The sequence below is a fragment of the Zalophus californianus genome, chromosome 16, assembly GCF_009762305.2.
Source record: "Zalophus californianus isolate mZalCal1 chromosome 16, mZalCal1.pri.v2, whole genome shotgun sequence".
In the NCBI taxonomy this organism is placed as follows: domain Eukaryota; kingdom Metazoa; phylum Chordata; class Mammalia; order Carnivora; family Otariidae; genus Zalophus; species Zalophus californianus.
Window position 1 is genome coordinate 25,397,581 of NC_045610.1, and position 25,299 is coordinate 25,422,879.

The 25,299-nt window shown below is 35.1% G+C and overlaps 1 protein-coding gene across 1 annotated transcript in view; it reads left to right on the forward strand.

The window, feature by feature from the left end:
- Positions 1–25,299, forward strand: part of BCAS3 (BCAS3 microtubule associated cell migration factor) — a 598,955-nt gene that overhangs the window by 126,264 nt on the left and 447,392 nt on the right. The window contains 3 exon segments of the mRNA XM_027625284.2: positions 3,338–3,445; positions 6,558–6,634; positions 23,853–23,929. Coding sequence (XP_027481085.2) covers positions 3,338–3,445; positions 6,558–6,634; positions 23,853–23,929 — 262 coding nt within the window.

Genomic DNA, 25,299 nt, shown 5'->3' on the forward strand with positions numbered 1-25,299 from the left:
AGTTATGTCTGTGTTCAGGCTTTCTGTTTCTTGTTTAAGCAATAAATTTTACCTAAATTTTGTTCTAGACCTATTTGGTCCTTATGTTTGGTTCTTATGTTCTTGGACTGTGATCTATTTTGAGTTAATTTTTGTATATAAGTTAGGGGAAATTTTAAATCCTTCCATGAAAATATCTAATTTTTAAAAACAACATTTGTTCAAACATTGTTCTTTCATCAGTTAATTATGTGGTACCTTTGATCAGAATCATTTGGCCATATGTGTGAGTTTATTTATGGACTCTCTATTCTGTTCCCTTGACCTGTATGTCTGTGCTCAGACCAGTATCATAATACCTTTTTTCCCTTAAATTGAGATATAATTGCCCTATGACATTATATTAGTTTCAGGTATATGATATAATGATTTGATATTTCTATATATTGCAAAATGATCACCACAGTAAGTCTAGTTAACATTTGTCACCACATAGTTACCATTTTTTTCTTTTGGTGAGAACTTTTAAGATCTACTCTCTTAGCAACTTTTAAATATATAATACAGGATTGTTAACTCTAGTCACCATGCTGTACATTACATCTGCAGGCCTTGTTAATATTATAATTGGATGTTTGTTCCTTTTGACCATCTTTTCCCATTTTGCATACCCTTATACCTCTGGCAACTCCCAGTCTGTTCTCTGTATTGAAGAGTTCAGGTTTTCTGTTTTTTAAAATTCTGCATGTATGAGTGAAATAAGTCAATCAGAGAAAGACATGTATCATATGACCTCACTGATGTGAGGAATTCTTAATCTCAGGAAACAAACTGAGGGTTGCTGGAGTGGTGGGGGGTGGGAGGGGTGGGGTGGCTGGGTGATAGACATTGGGGAGGGTATGTGCTATGGTGAGCTCTGTGAATTGTGCAAGACTGTTGAATCACAGATCTGTACTTCTGAAACAAATAATGCAATATATGTTAAGAAAAAAAAGAAGAAGAAGATAGCAGGAGGGGAAGAATGAAGGGGAATAAATCGGAGGGGGAGACGAACCATGAGAGATGATGGACTCTGAAAAACAAACTGAGGGTTCTAGAGGGGAGGCGGGTGGAGGGATGGGTTAGCCTGGTGATGGGTATTAAAGAGGGCACATTCTGTGTGCAGCACTGGGTGTTATGCACAAACAATGAATCATGGAACACTACATCCAAAACTAATGATGTAATGTATGGTGATTAACATAACAATAAAAAATTAAAAAAATAAAATTCTGCATGTAAGTGAGTTCATACAGTATTTGTCTGACTTATTTCATTCAGCATAATGCCCTCAAGGTCTATCCATGTCACAAATGGCAAGATCTCCTTTTTTTAAATATAAAATGCCTGAATAATATTCCATTGCATATCTGTATCTCTATCTAACACATTTTCTCTATCCATGTATCCATTGATGGACACAGGTTGCTTCCATGTCTTAGCTGTTGTAAGTAGTGCTGCAATGAACATGGCCGTGCATAGTGCATCTTTTTGAGTGTTTTGTGTTTTTTTTTTTTTTTTTATAAATACCCAGAGGTGGAATTGCTGGATGATAGTGCTATTTTTATTTATTTTTTTAAGTTTTTATTTGGCAGGGTCTCTAAACATTTTTGTTTAAATGATGGATAGGATTTACAAATGAAGCCATTTTTGAGGATTTCACTGTGAGAAGTTTTAAATTATGAGTTCAATTTCTTTTATAGATACTGGGATATTCAGATTGTTTCTTTATAGATTGGTTTAGATTGGTTTCAGAAAACGAGGGTTTTAGTCCCATAGATTTTTTTTCTTTTGCTTATACCACTTTCATTCCATTTCATATTGTATTATTAGTTCCCTCATTGTACTTCTATTGGATTTAACTTGCTCTCCTTTTCCTACTTTGTTAAGATGGAAACATTGATCTCTTTATCTGTTCTAGTGTCAAGAACCCAGTGTCTTAATTACTATACCTTTCCAATATAAGTCTGATCATGTGGAATGCGTATTTATATACATTTTAGAATGAGGTCTCATTCTTCGATTTTTTTGTTAGGGTAGAACTGTATCAGTTTAGAAAGTCTGTCAGCCTATGGTATATACTTCAGTTTATTTTGCTTTGTTTTGTTTTGTTTCTTTTTTGTGTAAATATGTCAAAGTCTTAGATTTATTCCAAGATATTCAGTATATTCATATATTCAACATGTATATTTTAAAATTTTACTTTATAATGGTTTGTGCTTAATTTATAAAAATACAGGTGCTGTTGTATTAGTGACCCGGGTAAACTGATATATCAATTAATTAACAACCCATATTAACAATCCATATATTAATGGTTCATCTCTATTGTGAGGTTGTCTTTTTTTTTTTTTTAAGATTTTACTTCAGAGAGAGAGAGAGAGAAAGCACAAGCATGAGTGGGGGGAGAGGCAGAGGGGGAAGCGGACTCCCTGCTGAGCAGGGAGCCCAATGTAGGGCTCCATCCCAGAACCCTGGGATCATGACCTGAGCTGAAGGCAAACATTTGACGAACTGAGCCACCCAGGCACACCTATTATGGGGTTGTCTTTATGTATATTTTGACATACAGATTTGTATTACTGAGTTTTATACTTACAGTCAAGTTCTCGGCAAATAATGACAGCTTTATTTCTTCCATATAGTAATTTATTTTCTTGCCTTATGCACAAGAGCTTCCATACTATGTTGAGTATATGTGGTTTGAAGAATACTCATTAGTGAGTATTGAATAAATACTCATGTGAGTAAAGAATACTCATTAGTATTCTTGTCTAGTTCCGGATTTTAGGTGACAATTTTCAGTGTTTTACCATTTCATATGATTGATAGTTTTTATTAGTTTTAAGGTTGCTGTACTTGATCAGATTAATGAAATGTTTCTTATCATGAACAGTTTTTTAAGTTTATCAAATACTTCTCTGCATTTATTAAGATTTATTAAAAATCTTATGATTTTTTCTTTTCTATATTAATAATTTGGTGAATGAGTTTAATTTTCTTTTTCCCAAATTTTGCATTTTTGAAATGAGTTAATTGGGATATATTATGATTTTTAATAGTTCATATCAATTTCCTTGTTAATTAGGGGTTTTACAGTCAGGTTAATAAGAAAATGTAGAGCTTTTTATTGATCAATCATGTATTTTATTCATATCCATATGAATAATTCATGTTTTTAAAAATTTTTTATTAATTTTTTTGTTATGTTCAGTTAGCCACTGTATAGTATATAGTGAATCATTGGAAAATGTAGAGTTTACTGGCCCTCCCACATTTTAAAAAACAATGGCTTTTGTCTTTTTTTTTTTTTTTTTAGCACAAGTCCACCTTACTGTTGTGTAGATCTCTATTCACTTCGTACTGGGGAGATGGTCAAGTCTATTCAGTTTAAAACACCTATCTATGATCTCCATTGCAACAAACGGTAAGAATTTCTTCCTGTGATTCTTGTTCAAGGTAAGATACCTCCTGGGCAGGTAGAACTCTACTAGTATCATTTACCATCTTTGACTTATTTTGTAAAGAAGTCACAAAATACCTTCTGAATTCTGCCAAATGGAGTAACTGTTAAGATTTCTGAATGAATGTTTTCAAACTTCCAGTCTTGACCCATGAATGAATGAAGTTTAGTGAGTCATAACTAGCATTTAAAAACTGAAATGGAAAAGAATAAAAAGTATCTGAGCAAATATACAAAGATTAAATATTGCTTTGAAGAACTCTTTTACATGTATAACATAACTTTTTAATAGATAGAATATATGTGCTTCTGTGGTTTATGATATGCAGTATAACTTTCCTATTAGCATTCATCAAAATGAAGCAATTCTGAACAATAAAAATGGCTTTTGAATATTGTTATTTCTTTATATTTAACAGTAGAGCTAAAACATGGACTAGATAGATTTTCCATCTTTAAATTCTATTTTGTTGATATCTCTAGGAAAACTCAGATCTGGGTTGAACCTTACCTAACGATAATGAAGAATTAATCTATGGCCGTTGAACATTAGGGGAGATAGGGGCTTTAAGAATCTTCTATTACTCAATACTTCCTTTTACATTTGAAAAAACTGCAGCCTTGCAATGGTAAATGTCTTGATCGAGGTCACGGATGGAAACTGTAAATCTTACATCTCATCAAAAAGCAAACACATGGAACATGGAAAACACAGTAATTTATGCTGTGTCAATATAAAATAAATTTTGTAATAAAAGACTCTCGGGTTAGATTTTAAAGAGATTCAAAGAATGACTCAGAAAAGTTGACTATAAAAAGAAGGTAAAGACATACCTGACAAATACAAACTAAAAGAACATGTGGGCTTTGATACTAATGATAAAAGTCTTTGAATTCAAGTACAAAAACATGAAATAGGACAAAGAAAAGCTGTTCAGTGATAGTGTGCAGTTCATAGTGGAGATCTAATTATTATGCATATTTATACTTCAAATAATATCAAACTCAAAATTATAGGAAACAGAAATATTATTGCTGGGATAATGTAATTATCCAGTGACACATCAAATTATTCAAAATCAATATTATTGAATGGGTGGATCCAGTGAGTAATATATTTAGCCTGGGAAAATATAATGAAAGCTCTTCTTCAAGTGTCCTTTCCGCTCCCACAAAATAGATTACGTACATATTTAGCCAAACAGAAAATTGAACACACTTGAAAAGGGAGATTAAGTACAAATAAGATTTTTAGGTCATAATTTACTTGTATTACAGATACACAAATAGGCTAGAAAACAGAACAACACAATGCAGTTAAATTTTTTAAAAAGTATTTCTTGCATTATTTTTTTAAACTGTTATAGTAAATCTGCACTTGTTCCAAGTACTGTGTTTCTGGATGATGCAGTTAGGTCACCTTTTCTTACAACAAATATTTTTGTGTTTGTTACTTTTAATTTTAGCTGTGAAATAATGAGCACATTTAATATTTTAACATATATAAATTATCTTGAAAATTAATACAGTTAATCTTTTCATAGTCATCTGTGTGCTCATCATAGGTGATTAATGATTGTGAAACTTCTGAGTAGGAGTAAAAGCAGATAAAAGTGATTTATGAATATGAGATGTCATTAATGAAAAGTGATTATGAAATTCTCCGGAAAATTGGTTGATGTAGCAAAGGTTCATAAAGAAAAACCATTGAAGATATGTTCCAACAACAACAAAAAATCTGTTGATTTGGATACATTATGTAATTTTAAAAAATTGATTTTCCATTTAGAAGTTGCATGAGTTCAGATGTGGTAAAAGTTAGAGGAAAAGTTATTGTGTGGTTGTCAGGATACTGCTTAGATTTTGCTCTATAAAATGTCAAATCTGATTTTCCCTGGTTAATTCTGCATTTGTTTTTGCATATCAGCTGTAAGGTACAGTCTTCTGGACTTAGCAATATTCGTAATAAATTAAACTGTCCTTGTGGAAATGATTTTGTATGTTACTATATTATGGGGAGGGGCTGCTTGATTATAAGAAAACCTTTTCATCTCTGTTTGTCTCTCTGCATTTTCTCTCATTTGAGTTTGTCACCTTATTATGGATTCGCTAAGCCTTTTAACCTGGGTCTGATGATTGGTTAGTTTCTTATGTTAAGTGCCATGACAGAATCATTTATTATGTGTTGTCAGCTGTGTTAAGGATTTTGTTCTGCATTAGCAAATGAACAAGATTAATAAAGCATGCATGTTAAAGACAACATTTTCTTTTTTCCCACTCATCATTAACATCTGTTATTCAGATTTATCTCCCCCAAATTTGGAAAAATACCCTGAGATGTTAAATATCTAACAATTATAATCTTTTATTTGATTATTAAAATAACTTTGAAATTTGGGTCTTTACATTAATGTTATGCAAAGAGAAGTACTCAAAATATTAATTTATAAAATAATGTAGTTTTGGATGCATTTTAGAAATTTTGGTTATAAAATATTTTATAACTAACTGCCTAATTTTTTATAAATCTTGGGCTTTGGGAGAAATATAGTTCATACATATCCTGCTTAAATTTTAATATATCGAGTCAATCAGAAATTACTCAATTATACTGAATAACAGTTGTCTGAGTTTCTTTCTTTCTTTCTTTCTTTCTTTCTTTCGCTCTTGTGTTGGGAAATTCGGCAATCCTTTTAAGTGACAGGTTACATAAATCCATTTTGTGTTTAATTCCATGACTTTGAGCCAGCACTGGAAAAACACTTTTAGTAAATAGCCAGCAGTTTATTGATTTCATACCTTCCTAATGAAGATAGATTTATTTGATTTATAATGAATGAAAATAAAATTTTATTTAGAGGAAAATAATGTTTTGAGCTGTAGTTTGTTCTGTTACTTTTCTTCTTCTAATCATGTCTCTCTTGATTACAGTAAGGATTTTGTGGTTCTGCTTTTACATTTTAAGAGGCTGATGTTTCTTGCCTAAATTGCATTGGTAGATACTTCTTTAAATTTAATGATTTAATTTACAGAATTTCACGTTCACATTTTTGTTGTTTTTTTCCTCTGATTTTAGGATCCTCGTTGTAGTCTTGCAGGAGAAAATTGCTGCCTTTGATAGCTGTACTTTCACAAAAAAATTTTTTGTCACAAGTATGTATCAACTTGGTTTATTTCTTACAATACGCTTTTGAGCTTATGCTGTTTGATAGAATCAGCAAACTTAGTGTAATCGTTACATCAGTATTTCATGGTTATTCAATTGTTATGATATTTCTGTGTTTCTGTGGATCTCTTGTTTACTACTCTCATTTTATGGTATGTATTTACAACCCACAACACATTCTTTTCCTGTTATTGAGCAAGGCTTGTACTGTGTTGCCTCAGTTTCTCCTTACATATTCTCCTTGAGTAATTGTGATTAATTTAGGTTCATGTAGCCATGCCATACTTTCAAAGCTGTTGTTAAGTTATTTCATTAACATAACATACTTGAAGAGATAACGGATTATCATACATGAAGGATTTGAAACTTAGAGAAATGTGCCAGTGTCTGTCTTTCTCTCCCTCCTTCTTACTCCACCTCCCATGACTTCCAGTACTGTTTGAAAGTGCAGGAATCTGGAGCCACATACATACCTCACTGATTGGCTGATTGATTCTTTTTCTGAAAGGAATTGGTTCATGCAGTTGTAGGGGCTGGCAAGTCCCAGATTTGTAGGGCAGGCCAACAGGGTGGAGACTCCAGCAGGAACGGAGTCCAAAGAAAGTCTGGAGTTAGAATTTTTTTTCGTGCTTGCTTCGGCAGCACATATACTAGAATTTGTTTTTCACTACACACTAGCAAAACAGTAGTTTTCATTCTTGGATGTTAACTTCTATAATTCTCCATCAAAGCTCTAGCTGTTTTTTTCAGAGTCTGATTATGCATGTGCTGTAGAGATAGTTTTGTTGGAACAGATTTCAGTTTTTTTATAACTAGGGAATCCAACTCATATTGTTGTCGCTCTTGAAATATCACAACTATTTACATATTTACTCATTAGGTGTTTACCTAATATCTACTATGTATTAAGCCCTGGATAGTAGACATTATCCTTTCTGATAAAAGGTCATGTTCCTGAGATAACTAATACATTATCATTTATGTGTAATTGTATACATTATATATGATACATAACACATAATATTATATATATATTCATTATAATGCATAGTTTATAATTTGGTAGACTAGGAAGAAGAATTACGACAATTTGTCTTCTTGAGCTTACAGTAGTCTCTCAGAGATCTACAAAGATAATAATGGAGATCATGTTCATTGAGATATTTTTTGTTTTCTCACAAACCCTAATGTATACCATTTATATCTCTAGCCCCTGGGACATTGAACTAGCACAGTGTAGGCTCTCATTAAATATTTCTTGAACAAATGAGTACATTAATACAACTATCATTGACTTTATGGTACTCAAATTTATTTATGGTTAATAATTATTAAATATAGATCATTAGGCAGGATCTTATATTGTCACATCTGCATGTAAAAAAATTAAAAAGTTTTTGAGGAGCATATTTTTGTTAATAACATCTTCATTCACAAATGTATTTTATACATAATATGGGCACCTTTGGATATTTCATGGCCTGTTTTAGCATATTCTTCTTATACAGGTCTTATGCATTAATATATTACACTATATTTATATTACTCATTATTATAATTAAAAGACTTAGAGAAATAGAATGTATCTAAGGAACCATGTATGAATCTATTACGTCTATGTATGTGGGCTACAGAGCAGTGAATCAGGACAGAGTATGAACATTTCAGCCAGATTCAGATTCTAGGTTTTCCTGAGTGTGTTTATCAGTGGTCTTCTGCCCTTCATCATTAATCAAAGATATGTGTGTCTTGGCTTCTGCAAAGTCAGATATCTCTGTTGTGACTCCGTATTAATTTTACACTTAGAGTCTGTATTCCTTGGTAGCTGCTTTTTTCCCTTTTAAAATAAGGTTAGGAGCCTAGAGCTACTTTCTTTTTTCTTTTTAAAACATAACGATAGCTTTTGCTTCCTCAGCTGAGTGTAAAATTGGAGGAAAAACATCCCAAACATTATTTGTTAAGGTGTTTATTTCAGTGGCAATGTATGTTTTGAAATTTAAACCTTATTTAAACATTAGGCTGAAAGTAATATCGTACTTGTCAATAGATCTGTTCCTTTCTTTGTAATAATGTTGGGTATAAAGTCAGTTGTTACAGTGACTAAATAGAAGTTAATAAATACAAATAAGTTAATAAAAGAAGTCTTTATTTTATGGAGCATATTTATGATGTAGTTTTTTTTTGGTAAATAAATAAAAAAGTGTGGATTTTCAGTAATTAAATGCCCAGGATAGAATTTTAAAAGAAAAAATAAGCTTTATCATAAAGGAACAGTTTAAAATCAATAGATTTAAAGATTTTTTTTAAATTCAAGTATAATTAGCATACAGTGTTATATTAGTTTCAGCTGTACAATGTAATAATACAACAATCCTATCCGTGACTCAGTGCGCATCACAATAAGTGTACTCTTCATCCCCTTCACCTATTTCCCCCATCCTCCTCCCCTCTCCCAGTCTGTTCTCTGTATTTAAGTCTTTTTTTTTTTTGGTCTCTTTTCTTTGATCATTTGTTTTGTTCCTTAAATTCCACATATGAGTGAAATCATATGATATTTGTTCCTCTCTGACTGACTTGTTTCACTTAGCATAAGATCACTAGATTTATGTATTGAATTTATAATTAGATTTGAAGGACACGGGCTTTGTAATATTTTTGATACACCAGAATGAGAATAGACCTTTCAGAGTACTATGTTTTAATGGAGAATGGGCAAAATTATAGATGATAATAGTAACTTTTAGGCTTAGATGGTCTAATAAAATTTTGCATAAAATGATGTAGATATACCTTATATCCTTAATTGTATATGTCTTACAAATGAGTGAAATTTGTTTCTTCTAACATGTGTCTGTTATTTAACCAGGGATGGAAATGTGTTTGTTTCATTTTTTCTTCAAGTTTTTAATTTAAATTCCAGTTAGTTAACATATGTTAACTGTGATTCATCACTTACATACAACACCCAGGGCTCATCACAAGTGCCCTCCTTAATATCCATCACCCATTTAACCCATCCCCCTGCTCACCTCGCCTCCAGGAACCATCAGTTTGTTTTCTATAGTTAAGAGTCTGTTTTTTGGCTTGCCTCCCCGCCCCCCGCTCCATGTTCATCTGTTTTTTTTAAATTCCGTACACGAGTGAAATCATACGGTATTTGTCTCTCTCTGACGTATTTCACTTAGCATAATACTTTCTAGCTCCATCTGTGTCATTGCAAATGGCAAGATTTCATTCTTTTTGATGGCTGAGTAATATTCCTGTGTGTGTGTGTGTGTGTGTGTGTGTGTGTGTGTGTGTGTGTGTGTGTGTGTATCCTCTTTATGCATTCACCAGTCAGTGGACATTTGGGCTCTTTCCATAATTTGGCTATTGTTGATAATGCTGCTGTAAACATTGGGGTGCATGTATCCCTTTGAATAAGGACCTACATATAGGAATTTAAAAACCTAGGATACTGTAGGCTATAAATACAGTTTATCTTTTAAAAAGCTTTGTTTTTTGTACATTGACAATTTTTGCCAATTTTCTGGAGAAGTATTTTGCAACTTGAGATTTTGCAATAGAATTTTGTTTGTGGAATGTTCTAACTTGGGTCAACTTACAGATTTTCTGTCTGACAAAAAAAACCAAATATATAAAACTCTTGAATCAGTTGGCAGAATCAGTATGGAAAGTGGCACATTGTCAAAATTAAGGAAATTTCACATGTTCTTGGGATTTTATTATAATTTCTCAATTAAACCATTATAGTGGAAATAAGAATGAAAATATCTTTAAGCAAAAGAAGAGCGACTAGAGTATGTATTCTTCTTAGTTTTCATTCTTACTTGAAATCTTCAGGTTCTTACAGAAAGAAGATGAATTTTTACTCACCTTAAGATGGTTAAATGTGTTTTTGATTTTTAATGATTTTTCTTATTTGATAAACATTGAGTGATATGGTGAAAATAATGTGTTTTATTAAATTACTAATGTCAGAAATACTGTTTCATCTCCTATGAATGTCATTTAAGAATTTTTTTTTTATTTTGGGAAGTACATACCGTTATTTAAAGAAAATAGTATAATGAACCACCACGTACTATCTAGTTTCAACAATTATCAATTCATGGACAGACTTTTTCATTTGTACCTTTCCAAAGGTCATTTCCAAATGACTACATATAATTTATCATCTAAACTGAGGTCTTTCGATTTGAACAACTGCCATACTTAATTTAATTCTGATCAAGTCTGGTCAACATGTATACTGGAAATGTCCTGGGACAACAGGGAAATGTATCTTGTACATTTCTTACCATCTGAATTACCAAGTTTTTTCACACACAAAAACCTTCTTTGTCAATATCCAATATCCTTGTTAACTATTTCTACAATTCCTTTTCATGCTGCTTACGCTACATTTACTTAGAACCCCATTCATTATTCTCATTTCTTTGCAGGTGCACTGTCACTTTGTTTTCCTGTCTGAACTGGCCTTTACACCACTACCCTCCTTTCCCAGAATGTCTTAATCCTGTATATCTTTCTCGGCTGAGTGTCTGTATTAGTTCTTATGTGAACTATTTCCTGACACTTTTAACTTAAAACAACCTCGCCTTGGGGCACCTGGGTGGCTCAGTCGTTAAACGTGTGCCTTCAGCTCAGGTCACGATCCCAGGTGCTGGGATCCAGCCCCACACTGGGCTCCCTGCTCTGTGGGAAGCCTGCCTCTCCCTCTCCCACTCCCTCTGCTCTGTTCCCTGTCTCGCTGTGTCTCTCTCTGTCAAATAAATAAAATCTTAAAAAATAAAATAAAATAAAACAACCTCGCCTTCTTTTAAGTCCCCAAAGATAGCAGTTCCCAAAGTCTTTTGGCAGAACACTAGACCTTCAACATGCTGTGGGAGTCAGGGTGCCCTGGTCACATATACTCAGGAAACGCTGCCTTCTATTGGAAAATGGCGATGGTGACTAGCATTTTAACCTGCTTAAATTTATTTACTGCATTTGTATATTCCCCATATTTATTTGATTACAAACCTCTTTTATTACTTAACACCCTTTGGGAATACTTTTATAACATGTAATCTTTGCCTCTGTTATTATACACATTTTCTGTTTATTCTGTTTCTGCCACCTAGACAGTGATCTCCTTGAGAGCAAAGTTATCTAGCTTGATTTGGATGAAGGAAGTAAGGTTCACATGGAAAGTATAATATATCCATTATGTTCTAGCTAACTTAAAAATATTACTGATCTTTATTTTTGCTTCTTGTAAGAATAAAACTCAATTTGCTGAAGATGAAAAACATTTATCACAATGATTTTCTGGTTTCAAAGCATTAGCGGTCCTTTTCCAAGATATTTAGTTAGCCAAAATGGTTTAGAATGTAGTGCAACTCTGTTAAAAGTCATCAGATGAGGAAAAAATTATTAATATAAGATCAGTACTAATCTCTAGGAAAAATGATATATAGGTCTGAGCTGGAAATTAATGGTGTTTGGTGGATATTTAAAGAAGTGAATATATGTATGCATATATGAGTGAAGTTTCTCCTACATGTTGTTTTGGAGTAAATCCAGAAAATCTGAAATTTGAAAATTATATGTTTGTAGTCATCAGCTCTTGAGTGTCTCTCCAGTATCTGAAGTGTTTCCCCTTTTGGGAGTAGGAGCTTCTGTTTTATGAGCCTTTAGCAAGTACAAACTATGAGTGAAGTTTGATAAAAATGAATGGGAGAGTGAATCATTATTTCTCTTTCTTAATGCCTTTGTTCTTTCTTTTTTGGTTGATATCCTTTGGGGCATCTTATTTATTTATTTATTTATTTATTTATTTATTTATTTAATTTGAGAGACAGAGAGGGAGAGAGAGCACATGAGCAGGGGCAGGGGAAAGAGGGAGAAGCAGACTCCCCGCTGAGCAGGGAGCCCAACGCGGAGGCTCAATGTGGGGCTCCGTCCCAGGACCCTGAGATCATGGCCTGAGCTGAAGGCAGATGCTTAATCGACTGAGCCACCCAGGTGCCCCCTTTGGGACATCTTTGTCATGTAGTCCTGAATGCTTCCCTCTGCATTGCTGGACCCACTCAATAATTGAAATAAGTGTTATTAAAGTATTAAGCTCTCTCGTATTCTGTGAATTGTTTATGATAAGAAGAAGAGATCTGGAAGGATGCTTTATGAGTGTCACTCAGGTGCTTTATGAGTGACATACAGTTTTATTAGTAAGTCCTGGTCAAGTGGCTTGAGGCCCCCAGAAGTGAATTTTTAGTAATACCTGATCCATTAGGATTATCTCCTCTTCTTTCAGTATAGTATTTATAAAATGGCTCTCATGATTTGGGGATACCATAACATCTATTTATTGTGTATTTCATTAAATCTGAAATGTATGTTACTTAAAATGTTGAAAAATGGGGTAATATAAAAGTACAACTATCATTTCTGGTGATAAAAGATGGAAATAAGTGTGATAAACTGTGTATTAGAACCCAGTGATGTCTTTTGAGGACAAATGTTTAGTATAGTTGTCAGAAGGCAGGGTAGTTCGTAGCCTTGGGAGAAGAGGGCTGGAAAGGTATATGAAAGAGGGCTTTTGGGATTCTATAATGTCCTGGGGTTTTGTTTGTTTGTTTTCGGCACTGCTTATGTATGTGTATGTTCACTTTGTTGATGTGGGTGCTTCTGGATGTCTATTATATTTGAATATATAGTTTACATAAAAACAGTTGAGAAAGCATCAACAGCAGTAACAACAACACAAGTTTGTGATTTCTCTCATGCTCTGAGTCCTGTCTCTTGTAGCATTCCACAACAGCTCTTCCCAACCCCTTTATCTGTGAATACCCCAACCTATGGTGGGGTACTTCTGTTAAGAAGTATCTCATTGTTAGTTACATATTATTTTACTTGACTGGAAAACCCTAGAGATTGGATTTATGTGAGTGACGTAGGCTTGGTAAGATTGATGATATTTGGCAAATATTTGTATGAAGGAATTTAGCTTCCTGTCTCTGAGATACAGCTTCACCTAAAGTGATTTATATCAACATATTGAACAAAATTGCACATAGCCTAATTTTTTAAGATCAAGGAACAAATGAACCATTTCCTAACTTGAAAGAAGCTTCTTTTTCTTTAATTACAGCATCTCCCCCCTCCCCACTTCCTTTACACAGACTGAAACTTTCAGCAGGTGGAACGAGTCATGTTTCTATGTGTTTCTCTGAATTTGGGCTAGCCCATGTGTATCAGCCAGTTTGCCTGGGGCACTAAAAAGATGTTGCAGAGGCAGTAGGCATACTGAGAATAGCATTTGTTGTAGCCCATTTGCCTTAAAGTATTAAGCCACATAGTTTTTCTCCAGTGATTGGTTTTTAGTTCTTGAAGAATTAGGACCAGAGCCCACACAGAATGACAAATTCTCCACTTAATGAAGATATTGTTTTGATGGTGCAGGCATTTGATTTCTAACGTTGTTTGGAAAGCTCTTTTGTAATACAATTGTGAGTGCCTCAGTTATGTATGAATACAATGATGGGGCTGTAAAATAAGTAGAGACAGCTGTGTCCATCAGAGAAAGCATCATGGGAATTTGTGCCAAAGGGTGGAAGGATCAGGTAAAGAGAGCTGATAGAGAACTGGAAAGGGAACGCAGCCAGTATGATGAGAAAGGAGACACCTTTGTATTTGCCTGTATAGAAACGGTGGCCTTGAGCAGCTGTCTGATGTGGAAATTCAAAACCCATGTATGATGGAGAAAACAAAAGACAAACACCGATAGATGTCATTAGCAGTCATTTCCAGTGTGCTTAAATTGAAAGTTAGATATGAAGTCTCTGGAGAGACCAAAGGATTGGGCAGTGAGTAACTCTTTCCAGTGGCCTCTGTTTTTAACTTCAAAGAGGAAAATTTATTCCTTATCATCCTAATGCTATTTCTTAGTGTTATTATGTGTGTTCTTCATTTACGTTAATGATTGATAACAATTACAAGAAAGTAATTTAAAGGATCTTAAAAATGCAAAATTATTTTTAGTTTTGGAAAGAGGAGGTTTCCTTTTTAAAATATTTAGAAGCAAATTTGTAACATTTATTAGGAGAGATTGGCAGGTTAATGTGAGATCTGAGCCCAGTTTAAGTTAAAGTCAAATCTATCCCTGTTCTTTTGGGTTCCCATCTGTATATTGCTACAATGTTTCATGGCCTGGGCAGGTGCCTGGTACATAGTGGACAATCAGTGAATATATGTGCAATGAAATCACTTGTAATTTTCCTATCCTTGCCACATAATAACCTACCCATTGAACCTCACATTGGCTGTTTGGGGCACCTTCGTGGCTCAGTCGGTTAAGTGTCCGACTCTTGATTTCAGCTTAGTTCATGATCTCAGGGTCATGAGATCAAGCCCTGCATTGGGCTCTGTGCCCAGTGGGGAGTCTGCTTGAGATTCTCTCTCTCCCTCTCCCTTTGCCCCTCCCCCATGCGCTCTGTCTCTCTCTCTCAAATAAATAAATCTTTAAAAAAATTCATGATATGTTTATGTATATGAAGAATAAAGCAAAAATAAATCAGAAAGCTCATGGAACTTTTTAAGAGGATCATTAATCAGTTGTAAGATAGTCAAATAAATCCCTGAAGTGATGTTTAATATTTTATGTGCTTATATGTCTTTCTGGAGAGAGTGTTCGTAGTTTTTTTCTGGACTTCATAGAATATGTGGTCTTTTGTGACTGGTATCTTTTACTGAATATAGATAATCATAGTTCATCTATGTTGTAGAATCTATCAGTTCTACTTTATTTTATTTATTTATTTATTTGTAAGATTTTATTTATTTTTTGACAGAGAGACAGCGAGAGAGGGAACCAAGCAGGGGGAGTGGGAGAGGGAGAAGCAGGCTTCCTGCTGAGCAGGGAGCCTGATGTGGGGCTCGATCCCAGGACCCCGGGTTCGTGACCTGAGCCGAAGGCAGATACTTAACGACTGAGCCACCCAGGCACCCCTATCAGTTCTTCAAAAAAAATTTTTTTAGGAGCTCCTGGGTGGCTCAGTTGGTTGAGTATCTGACTCTTGGTTTCGTGACTCAGGTCATAATCTCAGGGTGGTGAGATTGAGCCTTTTATCGGGCTCCATGCTCAGTGGAAAGTCGGCTTCTTTCCCTCTCCCATTGCCCTCTGTCCAACTCTCTCTCTCTTTAAAATAAACAAATCTTAAAAAAATTTTTTTAAAGACTTATTTTTTTAGAGCAGTTTTAAGCACACAGCAAAATGGAACAGAAGATAGAGATTTCACCATCCCCACACATGCATAGCCTCCCCCATTTTCAGTGTTACTCACCAGAGTGGTACATTTGCTACATTGACACATCATTATCAACCAGAGTTCATAGTTTACCTTAGGGTTCAGTCTTGGTTTTATACCTTCTATGGGTTTCGATAAATATATAATGGCATATATCCATCACTGTAATATCTGTACACTGTATTACAGAGTATTTTCACTGCCCTAAAAATCCCACTGCTCTGCCTCTTCATCTCTGCCCTCCCCATTCCCCCAGCAACCACTGATCTTTTTGTTATCTGCATGGTTTTGCATTTCCTAGACTGTCATACAGTTGGAATCATATAGTATATAGCCTTCTCAGATTGACTTCTATTTAGTAATATGATTCAAGTTTCTGCCATTTGCTACCTGACTTCAAGATTTACTACTATCAGACTACAGTAATCAAGACAGTGTGGCACTGGCAAAAGAATATACAATTAGATCATTGGAACAGAATAGAGAGCCCAGAAATAGATCTTTGACAAAGGAGCAAAGGTAGTACAAGGGAGCAAAGATAGTCTCTTCAACAAATGGTACTGGAACAACTGTACATTCCCGTGCGAAAAACTGAAGCTAGACACAGACTATACATCCTTTGCAAAAATTAGCTAAAAGTGGATCACAGACCTAAATGTAATACACAAAAGCATAAAATTTGTAGGGGATAACATCCAGGGAACACCTGGATGACCTTGTGTATAGTGATGACTTTTTAGATACGACACCAAAAGCACAATTCATGAAAGAAATAATTGATAAGGTGGAATTCATTAAAATTAAAAACTTATGCTCTGCAAAAGACAGTATCAAAAGAATGAGAGGACAAGCCACAGACTAGGAGAAAGTCTTCGTAAAAGACACACCCAATAAAGGACTGCTATTCAAAATATACAGAGAATGCTTAAAACTCAAGAAGAAGAAAAGAAACCGTCCAATTAAAAAATGTGCCAAAAACCTTAATAGCTCACCAAAGAAGATAATACAGATGGCAAATAAGCATATGAACAGATGCTCCACATCATATGTTATCAGAGAAATTCAAATTAAAACATTGAGATACCACCATATGCCCATGAGACTGGCCAAAATGTAGAACACTGACAGCACCAAACGCTGACAAAGATGTGGAGCAACAGGAACTCTCATACATTGCTGGTGGGAATGCAAAATGATACAGCCATTTTGGAGGGCAGTTCAGCAGTTTCTTACAAAACTAGACATACTCTTACCATACAATCTAGCAATCACACTCTTCGGTATTTATCCAAAGGGATTTTAAATGGTTGTCCACTTAAAAAACTTGTACACAGTTGTTTATTGCAACTTTATTCACATTGCACCCAAGATGTCCAGCAGTGGGTGAATGGGTAAATAAACTATGATATATCCAGACAATGGAACGTTATTCTTCATTTCTTTTTATTGCTGAATAATATTTAATTGTATGGGTAATACCACATTTATCTATTCATCAGGGGATGGATGTTTGTTTCCACTTTTGGGCTATTATGAATAATGCTTTCATGAATGAAAGTTTTTTGTGGGGACATATGCAGTTGACCCTTGAACAGCATGGGTCGGGGGGTTGGGGTGCTGAATGCATGCACAGTCAAAAATTTGCAACTTTTGACTCTCCAAAAACTTAGCCTGCTGTTAACCAGAAGACTTATCAATAACATAAATGGTCAATTAATACATATTTTGTATATCATATGTATTATATACTATGTTCTTATAATTAAGTTAGAGAAAATAAAATGTTAGTATGAAAATCATAAGAGAAGATATATCTACAGTACTGTTTTATAAAAAAACCCATGTATAAGTGGACATGTGTAGTTCTAACTCTTGTTGTTCAAGGGTCAACTGTATTTTCAGTTCTCCTGGGTATAAGTATTTGTGTGGACATATGTTTTCATTTCTCCTGAGTATGCACCTAGGAGTTGAATTGCTGAGTCATATGGTAATTCTATCCTAAACTATTTGAAGAACTGCCAGGCAGAGTGACTGCATTTTCCATTCCCACCTGCAGTGTATGGAAGTTCGAGTTTCTCCACGTTCCCACTATTGATTGTTACTACCTTTCTTCGACTGTAGCCATCCTATTGATGTCTCATGAAATGGTATCTGATTATACCTTTGCTTTGCATTTCCCTGATGGCTAATGATATTGAGCATGTTTTCATGTGTTCATTCACTAACGTATATCTTCTTTGTTAAAATTTATGAGTTATTTGTGTTTTCTTTTTTTGAGTTGTAATAGTTCTGTTTATATTTTGGATACAAGTCAGTTATCAGACATATGTTTTATAAAACTCCATTCTGTTTTTTCTCTTTCTTAGTGATGTCCTTTGAAGCGCAAACATGTTAGTTTTACGAAGTCCAATTTATCTGTTTTCTTTTTTTTAAAAGATTTTATTTATTTGAGAGAGAGAGAGAGAGCAGGAATGGGGGGGAGGGGCAGAGGGAGAGGGAGAAGCAGACTCCCCTCTGAGCAGGGGGCCCGATGCGGGGCTCGATCCCAGGACCTTGGGATCATGACCTGAGCTGAAGGCAGACGCTTAACCCACTGAGCCACCCAGGCGCCCCTGTCCTTTTTTTCTTTTATCACTTACACTTTTGGTGTCATATCTAAGGAAGCATTGCTTAAACTCAGGGTATGAAGATTTACCACTATGTTTTGTTCCAAGAGGTTAATACTTTAACATTTTTTGATAGTTTTATGTTTTGTTTTGTTTTTTTAATACAAATACAATGTGCACATAAGCTGTCTGTTCATTTTCTGGGCTGCGCAGCCTGGCATTGGGATTGGTGACTCTGATGGCCAGCTGGGCTGCTCTTTCCCTGGGGGCTTTGCAGTTCTTGGAGGAGACGTTGTGAGCAATCTCTGCACAGTAAGATTTGTTGCACTTGCCATTGTGGACTGGGAGCTTCCAGAAGACACTGGGAAGCATGTGCTTTGTTTACCTGTTGCTCGCATTACCATTGTTGGGCATCAAGATCTGGCCCTTGAATCTTCTGTGCACCCTCTTGTCAATGCCTCTGGGTTTCCACCAGTTGAGTTTAATTTTGACATATTGGTCTGACTGGTGCTGGATGAACTGCTTGGTCCTGTTTTTAACGATCTTGGGCTTCCCCAGAGGTCTGAGGGTGGCCATGTTGCCAAGTAGGAAATGGCTGCTACCTCTGCAGGCGGTGCTGGGGAAGAGAGCAGGACTTTTAACTTTTTCATTTAAGTCTTTGATATCATTTCAAGTTAATTTTTGTATGCAGTTGTGAGGTCAGGGTTATATTCTTTAGCATATGGATATGCAGTTGACCCATCATCATTTGTTGACAAGACTATTCTTTCCCCATTTCCTTGTCTTGCTACCCTTGTTGAGAGTCAGATGACCATAAATACAGACATCTGTTTTTTCAAAACAGTCTGAAACCTTTTGAGTCATCTTTACCAAGAAAAATTAGGCAGAGTATTACAGAGAGTAGTTGAGTCCTTTGTTTTTCAAAATAGGTTCAGGTCACCTCCCCGCTAGGGACCAACATTAAGGGAGGATGCCATCGAAAATTGTATCAGTCTCTTGTGCCTTTTAAAATATTTCGGTGGTAATGGAGGAATCTTCATTGAGTGTGCTTTTCTTGGATCTTACCTATATTTAAATTTAGAAATCTCAGGGTTTTTTTTGTTCTGTTTTGTTTTTTAATATCCACCTCTCTTACTTTATTCACAAACATTGTAAACATGTTAGAATTAAGTCCTAGTATTATAGGGATTTGGGTTTTTCCCCCCTCCTTGTTTTCGAAGTTTAGCTGGAGGCAATGGTTAATTTTTAAAGGAGTCATGCTTATAAAGTTGGGATAGTGCTGAGTGGCTGATGGTCTGCTGATTCCAGCTGTAAAATGTTTTTTTGAGAGCAGAAAAACAATTTGCTTTCATTCCAATACACTATAATTCTTGAGGTCCACTGAGTTTCGAAAAACATTGACTCAAAAAGTGAAATGAATTGTGAACTACATTTTTCCTTAGTATCTTCTAGTATTTGGAACAGAGAATATACTTACTAAGATCTATTGAGATGAGATGAATATCAGAATTGATTGAGAGTTAGATTATATTGACTTTAAAGTTTAGGAGATTAGTTACCTCTAATGTAATGCTGCAGTTCACAAGTATTTATTTCTGTTTTTCATTTGGTTTTTCTTTTCATGACATTTTAAAAGGGGGAAATTTTCCAAAAAAATATTTAAAAGGGTGAAGTTTTCTTATAGGCCATATTTATATTCATTTCTTCAGCTCTGAAAATATCTATGGAATATGTGTATGAATTAGGTTACTCAGTGGGAGTGTAATAATGAAATCTATGTAAATACTGTATGACATATGTTAGAGTGTATTGTCTTTGCACTATTTTAGTGTGCCTTCATCCTTTGTATGTGTCCATAATATGTGTCCATAATGTGCATCAGTGGATATAGTAATATCGAAGGTACCTAGAGGTCAGTTTTCCCAAAACCCAAAACATCCCAAACAGAACCCTTTAAACCCTGAAATAAAAAGTTTTTTTTTAAAAGATGAGTAAAAAATTAGAAAGCTCATACCTTGTATTTCATATGACATACGGACTTTTTCTTAGGGCCATTATCTTCTTTAGAAGTTCTTTATCTTCTTTAAAAAGGAAGACTCGGGGCACCTGGGTGGCTCAGTCTGTTAAGCATCCGCCTTTGGCTCAGGTCATGATCCCAGGGTCCTGGGATCGAGCCCCGCATTGGGCTCCCTGCTCAGCAGGAAGCCTGCTTCTCCCTCTCCCACTCCCCTGCTTGTGTTCCCTCTCTCGCTTTGTCTCTCTCTGGCAAATAAATAAATAAATAAGATCTTTAAAAAAAATAAAAATAAAAAGGAAAACTCAAAATAGATGGCAATTGAAGGAGCTCAAATGAAAACTGTGTGGGTGTTATGCACAACTGATGAATCGTTGAACATTATATCAAAACTAATGGTGGACTATATGTTGGTTAATTGAATTTAAATTAAAAAATGCTGTAAGGAAAAAAACAGTTGCATTTCTCTATGGTAGTATCTTAAAAAATAAAATTAAAATGTAGAAAAGCCAAAAAAAAGAAAGAAAGAAAACTGTGTGAGGGATGCAGCAGCAGTGTGTGCTTCTTTAGTGCCCGTGAACACCGCGACACTAGCATTTTAGGATGCCAACCATTGCTACACACAAGGCTTTCTGAATCAGAAAACATGTGATACATGGCTTTTTTTTTTTTTTAAGATTTCATTTATTTATTTGAGAGAGAGAGAAGGAGCAGTGGGGAGGGGCAGAGGGAGAGGGAGAGGGAGAGAGAAGCAGACTCCCCACTGAGCAGGGAGCCCGATGCAGGGCTCGATCCCAGGACCCTGAGATCACGACCTGAGCTGAAGGCAGATGCTTAACTGACTGAGCCACCCAGGTGACCCAACATGTGATACAAGTTTGAGAAAGATACCTATTTTTTTAAAAAGATTCCTATTTTTTAAAAAATAGTTTAAAATGAAAGATCTTTTAGGTGAGCACACTATTTGAGTATTTGAAAAGTTTTTTTATGTAGATGACTTTTTTGCCGGTGTCATATAAACATGCTTTCATTAATTTAGGTGCATTTCTTAATTTGTTCAAATATATTTATTAAGCTGTGTTTGGGTATTATTCTAGGCAGTGGAGATTCAGCAGTGAACACAACAAATTCTTTTTTTTTTTTTTTTTACAGCATCCATTTTTTTAAAAATTTTTATTGTTATGTTAATCACCATACATTACATCATTAGTTTTTGATGTAGTGTTCCATGATTCATTGTTTGTGCATAACACCCAGTGCTCCATGCAGAATGTGCCCTCTTTAATACCCATCACCAGGCTAACCCATCCCCCCACCCCCCTCCCCTCTAGAACCCTCAGTTTGTTTTGCAGAGTCCATCGTCTCTCATGGTTTGTCTCCCCCTCCGACTTACTCCCCTTCATTCTTCCCCTCCTGCTATCTTCTTCTTTTTTTTTCTTAACATATATTGCATTATTTGTTTCAGAAGTACAGATCTGTGATTCAACAGTCTTGCACAATTCACAGAGCTCACCATAGCACATACCCTCCCCAATGTCCATCACCCAGCCACCCCATCCTTCCCACCCCCCACCACTCCAGCAACCCTCAGTTTGTTTCCTGAGATTAAGAATTCCTCATATCAGTGAGGTCATATGATACATGTCTTTCTCTGATTGACTTATTTCACTCAGCATAACTCCCTCCAGTTCCATCCACGTCGTTGCAAATGGCAAGATCTCATTCCTTTTGATGGCTGCATAATATTCCATTGTGTATATATACCACTTCTTCTTTATCCATTCATCTGTCGATGGACATCTTGGCTCTTTCCACAGTTTGGCTATTGTGGACATTGCTGCTGTAAACATTGGGGTGCACATACCCTTCGGATCCCTACATTTGTATCTTTGTGGTAAATACCCAGTAGTGCAATTGGTGGATCGTAGGGTAGCTCTGTTTTCAACTGTTTGAGGAACCTCCATACTGTTTGAAAGTAAATCTTAAAGTAGTTCATTATTGTTCTTTTTCTCATTAAGTATGCTTTTGCATAAAACATGATCATACATTGATAATTCTGTTCCTCTTAGGATTAGTAACATAGACTGGGACTTTCTGCTGTGTAGGGAATTGTCAGGTGTGCAGTTTACAATTCAGGTCATGCTATTTTTTTGCTATTATGCTCACATGATTCATGTAATTTGTCTATTTTGCTACAGGAAGAAAAGATTATTGTTATGGAATCTTGTCTGTCTCATGATTGTACAAATTTATATTCCAAATTGAGACCTAAACTGTGAAATAGAATACTTCAGTTTGATCCTCTGGTGTACCTTTTAGAGGAAAACATTTGTAAAAATATTCACCAGATACTTGTGGAATGAGAAACCAGTTCTTTATGTTAGGCTTTTTATGTTGTGTGATTCTGTATTTGCCTTTGAGTAGTCCCTCTAAAGTTTTGTGAGACAGTGGAATATTATTTTGTGTAGTTGACAGATGAGGGCATTAGACTCAGAGACCTTATTGGCTTGGCCAGGAGGGGAAAGGAGAGCCTCTAGGATGACAGGCATCACTTACTTGACTGAATCGTGTTGTGCCTTGGTTAGTAGAGTTCAGGAAGATTTTATCGGAGTTTCCATGCATCAAAGGTGTTCACTGTCATGACTGATTTATTCTTCTTGGAAGGAGAGAACCACAAAACAATCCTTCCTACTAGTTTGTTATTGGCTGGACTGAAATGAAAGCAAGAAGAATGAAATTGAGTGCTTAATATAAATACATAGGAGTATGTACATTAGTTTTCCATCATCTTTCTGTGGAGGCATTCTTTGTGAATTACTTTGCTTCATTGGTGCCTTACTTCAGTACTTGTTTTGTTTTTCTCTTCCCACCAGTGTATCATCATTTCCTTTTAGGTGTCTTTGTTATCTTTTGCCTTTAAATTCCTGAACCAATTGTATCCTTTCTCTTTCCTCTCAATACTGTGGCTTGACTTATAAACTTTGTTTCCTTTTAGCTTCTCTCTCTTGTTCTAGGAATAACTGTATAAAATACCCAATTTTTGCTAAAAGTTATTACCAGTTCTTCGCAGATTTGTTTCTTATTGGAACAGCATCAAACCAAAAGGAAACTGTAGAGGAGAAAAAAAAGGAACTTCACTTAGCTATTAAAATAATGACTGGTTTTATGGGAATTTTATGTGAGACTTGAAAAAATAAAACCATTTGGCTCTTTTGTTTTTATGGCATCAAAATATGATGCACCAACAGAAAATTTATTAAGAAATATCTCAGTATTGCTATTTCAAATTTTTCAGGCTGCTATCCTTGTCCAGGGCCCAACATGAATCCTATTGCTCTTGGGAGCCGATGGCTTGCTTATGCAGAAAACAAGGTAAGGCATGGCTCATGTTTGGATTATTTGTAATGGAGCAAGTGTTGAAGAATTTTCCAAAGGTGATTACCAACCAATAATGAATATTTAACTTACTAGTTTATTTTCTTTGGTTTGGTTTTGATTTTATTTATTTATTTTTATTAAAGATTTTATTTATTTATTTGACAGAGAGAGAGAGACAGCGGGAGAGGGAACACAAGCAGGTGGAGTGTGAGAGGGAGAAGCAGGCTTCCCGCTGAGCAGGGAGCCCGACATGGGGCTCGATCCCAGGACTCTGGGATCATGACCTGAGCTGAAGGCAGACACCTAACGACTGAGCTACCCAGGTGCCCCTGGTTTTTATTTTAATTGGGCATCCAGTAATTATCCTATTTCCCTTATTGCTTAGGATCAGTATTTGGGCTCAACCATCATTTTCTAAGCTTAGTTTTATAGAGAGAGCTTTATTCCATTAATCTTAGGCACAGCATTGATATTACCTTAGTAGTTTCTGTGGAGCTAGAAATCAGGAGGCAGGAATGACTTTTGTTTTTATTGGTAGATTGGGAACTGAGCCATAGAATAATTTAATTGACTTTATGTGTCTACAGCTAAATCTAAACAAGGGTTCAGCCATTTGTCTTAGTAATTAAATCACAGGTGATCACATTTTGTTGAGTTTTCCGGTTACTTATCAATTTCATTTGTCTATTAAGGTCATAATAGTAAATGAAGATATTATATTTATACGTTGAAGAGTTTTTTTTTTTATGTCCAATTCAAAGCCAAAGACAAATTTGAATTTTCGGAAAGAAAAAGTGAAATCTGTTTTATGCCATGTTGTACTCTGCATGTGAATATGGAATGAAATCTAAAAAATATTACAGCCTTCAGAGAAGATTATTGTTTTTTGTTTCATTTTCGCTTGCTTATGTAGCTATTACATATTAAGAATAGAAAATAATATTTATTGAAGAGTTCTTGACACAAGTCTCAGTATGGCAAGTACAGTAAATATTTGGAGAAACCACAGAGCATGTAAATCTTTAGTCTCTGGAATTCACAAAATCAAGAAACTACTGAAAAAAGTTATTTTTGTAGATGAATTCCTTGATACTTTTTCCGAAATTCTGTTAGCTACAGATAGGTATTTTGCATCTTACTGAATGCCATATTTATGCTCCATTCTGTTCTTTCTCTTGATTTTCTATATCTCATAAAAATAGCTCTTTTCAAGTTATTCTTTTCAAACAAGACAAGGGGCATACAATTCAATGTGGTGAGATAATGGTGTCTTCTAATGTTTTTATCTGATATGTTTCCTTGAGTGCTGGAGGCATCCGAGAAGAAGATGTATAAATTGTCCTTTGGCTCTTGTAGATGTATTC